This window comes from Hyperoodon ampullatus (genome assembly GCF_949752795.1).
Source record: "Hyperoodon ampullatus genome assembly, chromosome: 4".
Classification (NCBI taxonomy): domain Eukaryota; kingdom Metazoa; phylum Chordata; class Mammalia; order Artiodactyla; family Ziphiidae; genus Hyperoodon; species Hyperoodon ampullatus.
The window spans coordinates 48,297,987-48,310,309 of NC_136917.1; the positions used below are offsets into that span (position 1 = coordinate 48,297,987).

Sequence of the window (12,323 nt, forward strand, 5' to 3'; positions counted from 1 at the left end):
TCTAACCGTCAGGATAGGGATAGTATCTACCAGTCAGGAGTCTAGCGCTGGGAGGCAGGAGACCTGGGTTCTGGGTCTGACAATCAAACTCAGTTTCCCTGTTTGTAAAATGAGGGGTTAGATGAACTGTGAGCCCCCTCAGCCCCAATCTAAATCACAGATTCATAATAAAAGCGAAGGCCATGCAGTCATTCAACTCACACCCACCTGCACACAGTGGGCCCAGGCCCTCCGTGGTCAGGGGTCCAGGTGGCGTGGCCTGGGGGTGCTGGGTGCAGTGAACATGCACATGGTGGCTGACTAAGCAGGTTTACTGCCTGCCAGAGCGACTCCTGCTGCAGCCTTTGTTTAGAATTTTCCACGCCTCTGCTCTCCTTTGATAATTGTATGCTGACTACACGTGTGAAAAACCTTCCACAGCCCCCTCTAAAATGTCTCCCTGTCACACCCGCCTCTCACAAAGAGAAGAACGCTGGGGAAAAAAGTGAGCAATGACTCCTCTGCTGACCCGGCACCAGGCAAGCTGCACGAAAAGCCCAGGGACTGGGGGGTGTGGGACTCAGCGTATGTCCTGACGCCGCCCCAACTTCACAGGTGACTTGGCAGGTCTCAGCTCCATTCGGGGCCTCACAGCACAAGTGTGCCGACACCCTGGGCTTGGGGAGGTGCTGGTGGCTTGGCCCTGGCTCCACGTGGGAAAGGGCTGTTCCCGGCAGTGTGCAGTGGGCCCTGCAGCAGCTCTGGCTCCAGAGCCCTAGTGGGCCAGGGGTGGTGGGCAGAGGGGGTCGCAGGACAGACGGAGGCCCAATTCAGTCCTCTGGTGCTTCTTGGCAAGGACAGGAGTCGGCTAGAGCAGGGAGCTGAGGAGGGCACTGGGCGCCTCGACAACCTCTCCCCCTGCCGCCCACTCCTCTACTTCCTGTCTACCAAACACCTTAGGACACCAAGGCCGGGGAACCCCTAGAGCTGTCCCAGGTGTACCCTCTAAATGTCCCATAGCACTGGCACAGTCAGCGGTGGCTGATGCCCCAGGCCAGGTGACCTGAGCACTCCAGTCTGCCCTCCAAACGCTGCGTGACCATTTTCCACATGTGCCATTTTCTACGTGACACCAATGGAGGCATCAACCCCTTTCCTGTCTGGTTAAGGCAGTGAGGTCCAGAGAGGCCAGGGGCTCGTCTGAGGTTTTAGAGAACGTCAGTCCATAGCCTGGGGTCATCGCCATGTGCTGAAGACTTCTCCAAACACGGCCCCACCTTCTGTCTGAGCAACCCTGAGTCCCGATGTCCCGCACACCATGAGCCTACCTGTTAGGAAGAAAAGTCAACATGGACAGCTAGAGAGAGCCAAGGCCTGCCCTGAAAGTCAAGGTGCACCTCCTCTAAGGCAGGGGTCACCCTACCAGGTGCACCAGCATCCCACAGGGCTGGATAACCCAACCTCCAGGCTGCCCTAGACCACAGCAGCCAGCCCCCCGGGCGCAGGCCCCTGCCCTTTGATGAGCACCTCCAGGCCTGATGCAGGGGTACCAGGCCTCACTTGGGGAGGCCCTGCTGGCAGACAGGACCATGTTGGTGGGATGGCTCCTGAGGGAGGGAAAGGGGCCCCTGCCTTGTCCTTCCACATCCTGCTGTGTCCTTCCTGCAGCCCCCGACTCACCTGTTTTAGGGGACATGGTGCCTGCTGCTTGTTGGGGCTCCACTTCCTGCTTGCCGTCCGGGGCATCTCTGGTGGCCGGAGTAGAGGAAACCGAGGGGTTGGGGTCTGGCTTGGGAGTGGCCTTTGAAGCCTGGGAACTGGCCGGAGTCAGCCCAGGGGTCACATAACCTGAGAGGAGAGACTGAAGAAGCCCAGTGTGAAGAGGCCCAGCAGTGCATGGCCTGCTATGAGGACACCAGCACAGGGACCCCGAGGGTTGGGCCAGCCCTACTGGGTGGTGGGCACATCAGCCCTCTGTGAGTACCTCCTGCACTATTTTAATTAATACATAGTTTTAACAGGCACATTTAAAAAAGAAACTTCTTATTACTAATGCAAACAGAAAAGCACTAGCATTTGCCACGTACAGATGATAACCTTAAAAGAAATCCCATCTGTTAAAGAGCGTTTTTATATGGGGATCACCTAAATCAAGGTAAGCCCTGTCTATAGACTCGAAGAGTCCGCTGCTCACGACTTTATGCTGAAAAGGGACCTCGGGGCAGAAGCCAGCCTGGCTCCACACGGACAGGACCCTGCCCAGGGCCCCCGGGAAAAGGAAGAGCCCAGACCCATGAGCCAGGGGGTGGCCTCGGCCTACAACTGCATAGGTGGGCAAGAGCCTGGCCTGGGGCTCCTGCCCCAAGGCCCCCAAGGTTGCCAGCCCCTTCCCTCGCGGTTACCTGGGAAGGTGCCACCACCTCATCATCGCTGGAGTCTGCTGTGGTCTCTTCCACCAAGGTCTCCCTCCTGGAGGGGGCTGGGCCTACTGGAGAAGCACAGGTATCCTACTGGCAGTCCCAGGTACCCTGTGCCAGCTAGACAGGCCAGAGCCCTCAGGAGGGCCCCAGGATGGCCTGGTCCCTGTGTATGTGCCTCACCCTCCCGCCCAAGGCTTCATCTGCTCCCTTCCAAGGTCTACGGCTATTCACAGCATTCCAAGTGAGACACCTGAATGCCAAAACCTTCTAATTCCCAAGGGAGGCATGGCCCTGGGATTTTGGGGGCTCAGTTAGGGGAGCTGGATACCAAAAAGTTGGGAGTGGCCAAACAGCCAAGTAGGAAGGCCTCTAACATCATGTGGACCAACTCTGTTATGGGGTTGTGCAGCTGGGTAAACTGAGACCCTGTGTGGGATGGCTAGGCCAAAGTCGCAGAACAAGTGGAGATACAAAGCAGAGGCCTGAGGCGAGGGCTCCACCAGGTCCCCCAGCCTTTTCCTCCCAGGACCCTCACCTGGCCTGTGGGTCAATGGGGCCACCTGGGGCCCCTCAGCATCTTCTTCACTCCCTGAAGAGGTGCCACTGCTGTCCTTGCTGTCATCTGAGGTCCCAGAGGCCTTGGCCTTGGGGCGTCCCGAGGGAGGGGCTATGGCCCGCTGGGTTGCAGGAACCTCAGGCTTTTTGAGCTTGTTGGCCCCTCTGGCCTGCGCGGGGGTGCTCTGGGGACTCGTCATGGGCAGTGTTCCCAGAGCACTGTCGGTCTAATTTGGTGAGAGGATAAAGGGTGAAAGGAAAAATTAGGGGAAATAAGATCTGGTGCTTACTGAACACCTCAGTTAAGGGCCAGGCACTGTGCTAGCTGCTTCGCACACAGGCCTCATTTAATCCTCCCACAACTCTCTAAGACGGGCAGCAGAAGCCCGGGAGGTAAGTGCGTGTGCTTAGGCCAGTGCTGGTAAGTGCTTGTGCTGGGACTCAGGCCCCTGCCTGGGCCCTGCCTTCTACCCTCTGCGGTCTCTGATGACCATCCCCTCCAGAGTGGGGCCTGGCCCCCGGCTCCCCAGCTCACCCCACTTGAAGACAGGGTCCTGGCAGCAGGAGGCTGGGCCTCACTGGCTTTCTGGGCAAGGACCTTCAGGGCAGCCTGGGTCAGCGGGAGGTGAGCTGGGTTCCTCTTTGTTACCTGTGGACAGCCAAAGGCAGCCCTGAGACTCCCAGGTTCCCGGGATGCCATCATGCCACAGCCTGGTCAGATCCTGTCTGGCTGGGGTGGAAGGGGACCTGTAGCTGCAAGAGGAACCTGGGGCTGGAGTGGAGGACTGAGGGGCAAAGGGGCAACGCCACCATCTGGGCAGAAAATGGTGCCAGGCTTCAGGTTATGAGCTAATCATAGCGTTCTCAGAGGTCCAAAGACGGCTCCCAGTCCAGGGTGGGGAAGCAGCTCAGGTTCCACCGGAGGCCCCACCACTCAGTCTGAGCCTGTAGCCTCATGGCTGTAACAGCCTCCTTAACGGTCTCCCTGGTGCCACTGCTGCTTCCCACACACGGCAGCGGCCAAGGAGAGAGAACGGAACGAGACCTGGGTGTGATCCCTCGCTGAAACCGCCAGGCCCCCCGCGGCCCTCACCAGGCCTCAGGCCTGGCCCCTCCGCCCCAGCTTCTTCCAGCTCTCCAACCCCCAAGTGCTTCCCCAGAGGTCCCTGCACCTGGGTCTCCCTGCTTGGAGGGCTCCCCAGCTCGCCCAGGCCTGGCTGCTTCTCCAGCCTCAGTGCTGCCTCCTCTGGGAGGCCACCCCGGCCCATCCTTCCTAAAGCAGGTCATCCCCCGGTTCCCTAGTTGGTGAGTACTTTAACTTTTGGTCTCCTTGTTTAATGGCTGACCCCCGCCTTGGGAACTCCACGAGGGCAGGGACCCTCCTCGTCTTCTTCCTGTTGTATCCTCAGTGTCCCACATGGACAGATGCTCAGCACCAACTGCTGGCTGAACAGCCAAATGGATGCAGGCTGTTGGGTGCCGTGACCACAAACCAGCCACCCACTCAGCACCCATGCTCCCAGGAAGCTCTTTTTGAGCTGTAGCTCGTGATGAGCCCCTCTAAGTGGAGGTGCCCGAGTCCTGCTGCCGCCTCCCCAGCTCTCCCTCCTCCTGCCTTCTCAGCAAAAAGGGGCGGGCACAAGGGGTCAGGGAAACAAACCCTACAGCCCCAAGAGCAGTGGACTGGGAGGCAGGAGCCCCGATTCTGACCCTGCCTGATCCTGGTCACCCTCTTGCTGAGGGCGCGGTGCTCAGTTTCATCATTTGAATGATGAGCCATTAACTCTCCCCTGCCCGGTTTTTAACTTCCAGCAAGGACCAAATAAATAAAAATGCACTGAAATCCGTGAAGGCTGGGAAGAATGCTCACGGTCACTATGACAAACACTGACAACGGCAAACTTTTGTTCAAACCGGGAGAGAAAAAAACAAACCAAAGGCCTGACATTGTTGAAAAAGCTGCTGAGGGACTCAGGGAGCAGGGCTGACTCTGCCTGGGCGCCACATGCCAGGTCACACAAGGCTAACTTGGGAGCGTGGATCAGGGCTGCGGCCAGGCCAGGAAAGGCTCTGGCTTCGAGGGTGTGGGTGAAAGCAACTGCGGTGCCACCCAGAAGCCCTGTGGGGAAGTGGGGGCAGAGGAGGGAATCCCTCAGCCCTGCTAGCCCGCATGGCGCCCCCTGGCCCGTCGGATACCTGAGTGGCTGGCGTCTCCTGTTTCTTGCCTTCAGACACCCGACTAGTGTCCTCACTGCTGCCGGCCCCCACCATGCTGGCTCTGAGGGCTGCCCTGGGGTGGGCCGTGGGCACAGTCGCCACGCTGGTCCTAATGGCTGAGACGGAGCGGGAGGGGCTGCGTCAGGGCACAGGAGCCCGTGGCCTCCCCAGAGGAGCAACACCCAATCTCTCAGCCCATCCTGGGGACCTGGCGCAGTGCCCGGGGCCTGTGTGGTAGAAGCCCGTTAAATCCCCTCCCGAGCCTTCCAGGCAGGATCTGCCACTGTCTCCACATCACAGGGAGATAACACGACTGCTGTGGCTGTCACCCCAGGCCTCCTCCTCGGCCCCTCCCCACCTTCAGCCCCCCCACCCCCCACTGGCCAGGCCTCTCCTCCTGAGCAACAGGCAGAGCACTGGAGCCAAACATGACTCTCCGCGCATGTAAGTCTCTCGAGGACAGCCTTGGTCATGTGCAGAGGCTCAATTACACACGTTCACTGCAGCACTGTTCATGACAGCCAAACACCCCAAACAAAACCCTCAGCTTCCTCCAACGTGGCTCTGGCTAAGCGAACTGCGGGATCCCACCCCAGTGACCACTCTGTAGCCAGCAGGCATCATGCTGTAAATATGTAACGTCACAACATACCAAATAAAGATTACTGAGCGTATGTACAGTGTGGTCTCACTGAAAACACACGGCGTTATCTTAGGTTTTTGCAAAGTTAATGGTTGTAAAATGTTAACAGTAATTATTCTGGACAGTGGGATTCCAAGTGAGTTTTTTCCTTTTGTGCTAATCTGCATTTCTTAATTAGCCTACCAAGATCAGGTATTAATATCTTCATTAAAAAGTATTCTAGTAATAATAATAGTAATTAACCATTTTCTTGCTATCACTGTTAGAATCACAGATTGTCAAAAGTCAAAGAAGGGCTTTCCTGGTGGCGCAGTGGTTGAGAGTCCGCCTGCTGATGCAGGGGACACGGGTTCGTGCCCCGGTCCGGGAGGATCCCACATGCCGCGGAGCGGCTGGGCCCGTGAGCCATGGCTGCTGAGCCTGCGCGTCCGGAGCCTGTGCTCCGCAACGGGAGAGGCCACAACAGTGAGAGGCCTGTGTACCGCAAAAAAAAAAAAAAAAAGTCAAAGAAATCCCAGATCTGGTCCTGTCTCCAGGAATCCTTCCCTACGTGTCTCTGTTTAGGGATTACCTAACCCCCCCCTTTACATGCCACCAAGAATGGAAGGCTCACTACCTCACAGCCCTCTCCATGTTCAGTCAGTCAGTTGTTACAAAGCTCTTCCTTATACTACAAACCTGGTCCCTGCAGCTTCTAGCCTCTGGTCTGGGTTCTACCCTTTGGAGCCAGCACAGAGAAGCCCCAGCAGCTACTTCTCCTGAGCCAGCCCAGTGGGGGTGTGTGTGCGTGTGTGTGTGCACACGGGTGTGTGTGCGTGTGTGTGGCAGTTGCAGCAGGGGAGTCAGCCCTGCACAGTGGGCCTGTGCTCACCAGGAGTCGAGCACTGCGTAGCGGGGATCACGTCCTCATCCTCACTCTCAGAGGAGCTCCTGGGTGTGCTCTCTGAGGCCTGGGCCTTCCTCGGGGTGCTTGTAGCCTGGGCTTGGGCGGGGGTAGCAGCTGGGCCAGCTGGACTACGATTAGGGTCGACAAAAATCAGAGGGGTTTTAATCACCTTGAAAAACAAAAACAAAACACACCCCCCCAGTGATTAAAGGCTTGGCCAGGGGAAGAGGAAGGGGAAGGTGGGTAGGGGAGGGTTTTATACGGCAAGGGGTCTAGAGAGCTTGGGGTGGCTGGGCACAGTCAGAGGCCATCCTAGCTGCCCAGGGCACTCCCAGCTCACTCCCAGCCCACGCACCCGCTAAGACCCCGCACAGCACCTCACAGCTCACAGGAGCCCATCAGACCCTCACATAAACCCCTGAGGTCAGCAGCGTTAGCTCCACCATACAGATGGGAAAACCCTAAGTCCAGAGAGGGGAGGAGAGCTGCCCAAGGTCACACGGCCCCACGGAAGCAGAGTCAAGGCCAGAACGTGCAATTCAGCTCCCCTCCTCTGGCTGACTTCAGAGACACCTGACGCATGGGGCGCTCCAAGCAGCGCCCCCCTCAGTTGCCTGGTTGTAATACATGATTCACCCGGGGAGTTGTTCACAATCTAGTTGCCCCAATGCCCAAGAGTCTGATGCCGCCTCCTGAGGGTGCAGCCAGGACGCAGCAACCCAACTACATCGGCCCAGTATCTTCAACAAATAAACTACACAGGGAAAATCAACAGAGTAAGACCAAAGGGACCCAGTGCAGTGTGTGGCTCTTACATGGACTCCTATTTGACCACGCCAGATATAGAAAACGTCATTCATGAGACAACTGGGGAAATGGGGACACTGACTAGGTGGGTCAACTTTTTAGAGATTGTGCTTAAAAAAAAAAAAAAAGGGATTCAGTGGTGTTGGGGAAGTGAGTTGAAGGTTTGGATGAAACGAGCTTGGTCACAAGTTCAGAACTACCAAAGCTGGGGATGGTACTTGGGGGCTCTGTACACTGTTCTATCTGTGGGTATGCTTTGCATTTCCCAGTGAGACACTGAAACAGAGAAAGAAAGCAGCACCACCTGGTATTCTACAGATGCCTGGGAACCACAGCTCCAGTGAGTATGCCCACTGCACAGAAGGGCATCTGGGGAGCCTACTTTCCAGTCCCCAAAGGTCAGGTCTGGTCTGGGTTCTGGCCCCAGCCCCACCCCCACAGGGAGAGGAGGGCAGCAGGCGGGAGCTGCCCATGGCCACGGCCATGGTCTGGGACCCAGGTCTCTGCCCACCTCCCGAGCCTGACTCCACCTCCTCCCAGGGTGCTGCGGGAGAGGTGAAGTAAAAAGGAAAGCAGAAAGGGGCCCGCCCAAGGGGGGAAGCTCTGCTGGGCTTGGGCCCTTCCTACCCCTGCCAAACGGCCTCCCCCATGGCTGCTCCGATCTGCCACTTCCAGAGCCTTCCTTCCCATGTGATGAAAGAGAGAAGATGGAAAGTGGGAGAAGGCTTACAGTTGAGGGAGGGGGGATCTATATATATGTGAGAAGACAGAGGAACAGATTGTCGGGGATGAAGAGAGGCAGCAAGCCCACTGAGGCAAACAATAGCGTCTGGGATGTTAAAAGCAGCTCCGCAGCAGAAGCCTCCTCCCTGTTCCACCTGCCCACGCCATGCACCCCTCCCTCCCCCGGGCTGGGGGCTGGGCAGGGGGCCTGGCTTTGGGGGCCGGGGCACGAGGGGGACCCTGGCTGAGCCCTGGACTGGGAGGAGGGTTCAGAAGGAGGGCTGTGCTGCCCAGGGGTATGTGGGATGCACTTCTGATCCCACCTCTGCCACGACCTCACCTTGTAGCCCAGCCCCTGAGCTTCGTGGGCCTCACTCTCCCACCTGCTGAAAGGGCTGTTAGTAACCCCAGCCTGGGCTCACACACTGGAGGGCCTCTGGTCTGCCCAGTACACACAGGGGTGACAAGGGCCTTCTTTCTGGGGCACGTCAGAAAAGATGCACTGGAAATGGAAGCAGTCCGAACATCTGGCTGGACGCCCCGTGTAGGTGCTGGGCAGGGAGGGCCCAGAGGGAATGCAGGCGCTCCTTTCCTACTACAGGGTCTGACGCCTGTAGGACCAAACCCAGGGGCCTTCTAGAAGTCACAGCTGAGCGCATCACAAGAGTGCCCTCGTTCCAGTCCGGGGCAGAGCAGGGGTCGGGCGGATTGGCCCAGGCTGCTGACCCCAAGGGACATGGCCATGAAGGCACCCGAGCTCTGGACGGCAGCACTTCTCCAAAGCCTCTCCCAGAACTGCCTGGGACTGGTTAGCAGATCCTGGGCCCACTCCACCCCAGGGAGATGAGAAATCCCACTCCCAGGGATGTGGCCTGGAGCCTCTGTGGTTCATCAGCCCCCAGGGAATCTCACCCCAGGGGTTGAGAAGGCTGAAGCTCAGCGAGGGCAAGTGGCCCTACCCAGGGTCACCAGCAAACTGGTGTCAGAGCCAGGGCTGGAAGCTAGTCCTCCAGGCACCAGACAGGAACTCCTTCCAGGACCAACCATGCTAAGTCTCTGATTTAACACCCTCATTTAGTTTCTTACAGGTCTCTTCTTTCTTTCTGACTCAACCTGAAACTCTGAAGGCAGGGCCTTGTCTTTTTAATTTGGTACTTACCCCAGGCCCCAGCACAGACCCTGGCCTGGGGTTAATGCCAGCACAACAGGGCTGAGCCACCGACCACCCCCTGAGGTGCCCCTCAGAGAAAGGGGGGAGGCCCCACCCCCTGCATGGGGGGAGGTTGAGGCACAGTGAGGGGGCCTGGGAATGGACCACATCCCCTCTCTGCCTCCCAGCCTGGGGCTCTGCCCCCCACCCTGGGGCTCTGCCCCCCACCCTGGGACTCTGCCCCCCACCCTGGGATCAATCCCTTTCCCGCACGGACGGGCTAATAATAAAAACAGTGAAACTCGTCAACAGAGAAGTGCCTGATAAACGCATAATAACGATAATAATAATAATTAGTGAGCTTGGGATTAAGGAGATAAAAATCCCCCAGTTAGGAGGAGGCTGCAGCTTCCCCAAGCTGTGCCATCTTCCCTGAATCCTCCCGGGGAATGCGCAAAGTGCCGACTTTTTTCTTCCCTCTTTTTCAATAGGGACTCCAGAATACTGAGGACTAACGTACCAATTAAATGGTTCAGTTTAAGCATGATGTTCATATTAATTGTGTTAGTCCACCCCCGCAGAGAAGGGCGAAGTGGCCCCCTCCCTCCCAGCTGTTTCGATCCTGCTCAGAGAAGGGGGCACCCTCCAAAAGGCTCCAGAGAGCCAGAGGGCAGTTTCCAAGCCCTGCTTCCTTCCTGCCATGGAGAGGGGAGTGTCGGGGTAGTGCCAGGGAGCGGAGAGCCTGGGTTCAAACACCGGGTCTGTCCCCTTGTTACAGCCCTGTGACACCAGGGCAGCTCACCCAACTTCTCTGGGTGAGAACTCCTCATTCCTTCCTCCTCAAAATGGGAATAAAAGCAGCACCTATCCTCATAGGTCTGTTGTGGGGATTAAACAGAATAATGAAAGTATGGGGCCTAGCGCAGTCCTTGGCACTCAGGAAGTGACCAATGGTAGATGGAGTTGCTCATGGTTATTTTTCTAATCTAGGCTATTAAGGAGAGAAAGGCAGTGAGCACCCCAGCACTGGGGGTATGCAAATGGCATCTGACTCTACCGATGGACTGATTAGCACGTGGTATGATATCTAAGGGGAGCTGGTTGTTTTTTCGGCTGCACCGCATGGCATGCGGAACTTCCCCGACCAGGGATGGAACCTGTGCCCCTTGCATTGAAGTGCAGAGTCTTTACCACTGGACCGCCAGGCAAGTCCTTAAGGGGAGCTGGTTAAGGAGACCCACTGGTCTGGGGGTTGTGGGCTCCAGCATCTCCGAAGGGCCTGGCAGAAGCTTCTAGGAACTTGGGGCTAGAGGAGGACAAAGGGCAGTGCCAGCTGCAGGCGAGGCCTGGGGTTCACACAGAAGCTCAGACACCTGCCAGGTGAAAGTGGGCCTCTGGAGTTGGGCGGACAAGGTGGGCTTGGTCCCGCCCTCAGGGGTAGAGTCAGGGGAGGATGGCCGGCAGCGTGTGAGGATGGGCCGCAGGTGCGTGAGGGCGGTCTGGGACCAGGCCTATGGAATTCTGACAGGCCCTGCAGAGAAGGCTCCCGGTTCCCAACAGGAAGCAGGGGTATCAGCGTCTGTCCCTTCCTTGGCTCTTTATGGGTCACAGGAGTCTGGGGAAATCACTTCAAGCTGTCGGGCCTTGACTCCTGATGCACCACCACGTGCCCTCCTGCATTCACAGGCCCTCCCTGTCGGGCGGCACGTTGTATACCTGTGCCAGCATGCAGAGCGGGGAAGCAGGACTGCCACCTTGCCTGTTCACAGCTGAAACAGCCGGGCCTCAGCATGGTTAAGGCGAACCCGGGCCTTGGAGATGGTGGGCGGGGCAGCCGGCTCTGACCCTACACCGTCTGGCTCTGCTGCCTGCCTCCGGGGTTATTGTGAGGATGAACGTGTTAAAACAGAAGAAAGAGCTCAGGAAACTGGGAAGTGCTATTTAAGTGGGACAGATCTGCCCCCATGCCCGGGCCCACCTGCCCAGCTCTGAGCCTGAGGGTCCTCAGAGACAAGGCCTGGCCTACCTGTCTCGCTGGCAGCTCATCACTGCTGGTTGAGGACCCCTCTGCCTTCTTCTCTGGGGGCGCTGGGGCCAGGGTCTTGCTTCTGGCAGTTTTGGAGTTACCCTCCTTCTGACGGAACAAGCATATGGTGGGTGAGGGGGCATTTGTTAGCCGAGGGGAAGCAAAACTGAGAGGCCGGGGTGGGGAAACCACGGCCAGCGAGCAACGACCCTCAGTCTCCGGGGAAGATAGCATGACCCCCCTATATACAGCAGCTGGGGCACAGCTGCTGGCCCGGCATGCCTCCCAGCCACTGGGAACACAGGTCTCCACTCCGTCTATCCTTCCTCCAGAGCTGACTCTGAACGTGAAAGGGATGTGTGAGTCAGACACCACTAAAACCTGACGGCTGGTGTGCTGTTGGCCGGGCATCTGAATGAGAGGTGATAGTGGCCCGGGACAAGGTGGCAGGGGTGGGGCCAGTGGCCCCAGCACAGCTCACACCTGGCTGTCACAGCCCCAGCTAAAAGCAGGAGTTGGCTGAGAGTGCTCCAAGCGGCTGTTATCCCCTCCTGCCCTCCTCTTGCCGGGCTAGGCGTAGATGAGGGGGGCGGGCTGGCTGGGAAGAGCCGTCAGGAGCCAGAGGATGACTCGGAGAGCAGCGATTAATCAGCAAGGCGCTGCTGGTGACCAGCTCAGGGGAGCCCAGGCAGGTGCAGAGGGCAGCTCTGGGCCTCCCTACTGGTGAGAAGGCCCCACTTTCACCACTCAGAAAAGCAGGACCCATGCTGCCTGAGCCTCCAATTTCTTAAGAAAAGCTAGAAGATCCTGATTTGTGTATTTCCCAATTTTTAAAATGAATCAACTACAATGCACACTGCAACAGCCACGCCCCCATGGCTTCCTTGCTCACAGAAGCCTGACTCTGTTCTGGGGGT

The 12,323-nt window shown here is 57.8% G+C and overlaps 1 protein-coding gene across 1 annotated transcript in view; it reads right to left on the bottom strand.

Annotated features, from left to right (window-relative positions):
* Positions 1 to 12,323, bottom strand: part of TCOF1 (treacle ribosome biogenesis factor 1) — a gene marked incomplete at its 5' end in the record, with an annotated part of 37,201 nt that overhangs the window by 1,508 nt on the left and 23,370 nt on the right. The window contains 7 exons of the mRNA XM_079702632.1: positions 1,660 to 1,840; positions 2,382 to 2,467; positions 2,935 to 3,181; positions 3,490 to 3,603; positions 5,151 to 5,287; positions 6,686 to 6,869; positions 11,407 to 11,514. Of these exons, the coding sequence (XP_079558758.1) occupies positions 1,660 to 1,840; positions 2,382 to 2,467; positions 2,935 to 3,181; positions 3,490 to 3,603; positions 5,151 to 5,287; positions 6,686 to 6,869; positions 11,407 to 11,514 (1,057 nt within the window). The remainder of the gene's footprint in view (positions 1 to 1,659; positions 1,841 to 2,381; positions 2,468 to 2,934; positions 3,182 to 3,489; positions 3,604 to 5,150; positions 5,288 to 6,685; positions 6,870 to 11,406; positions 11,515 to 12,323) is intronic.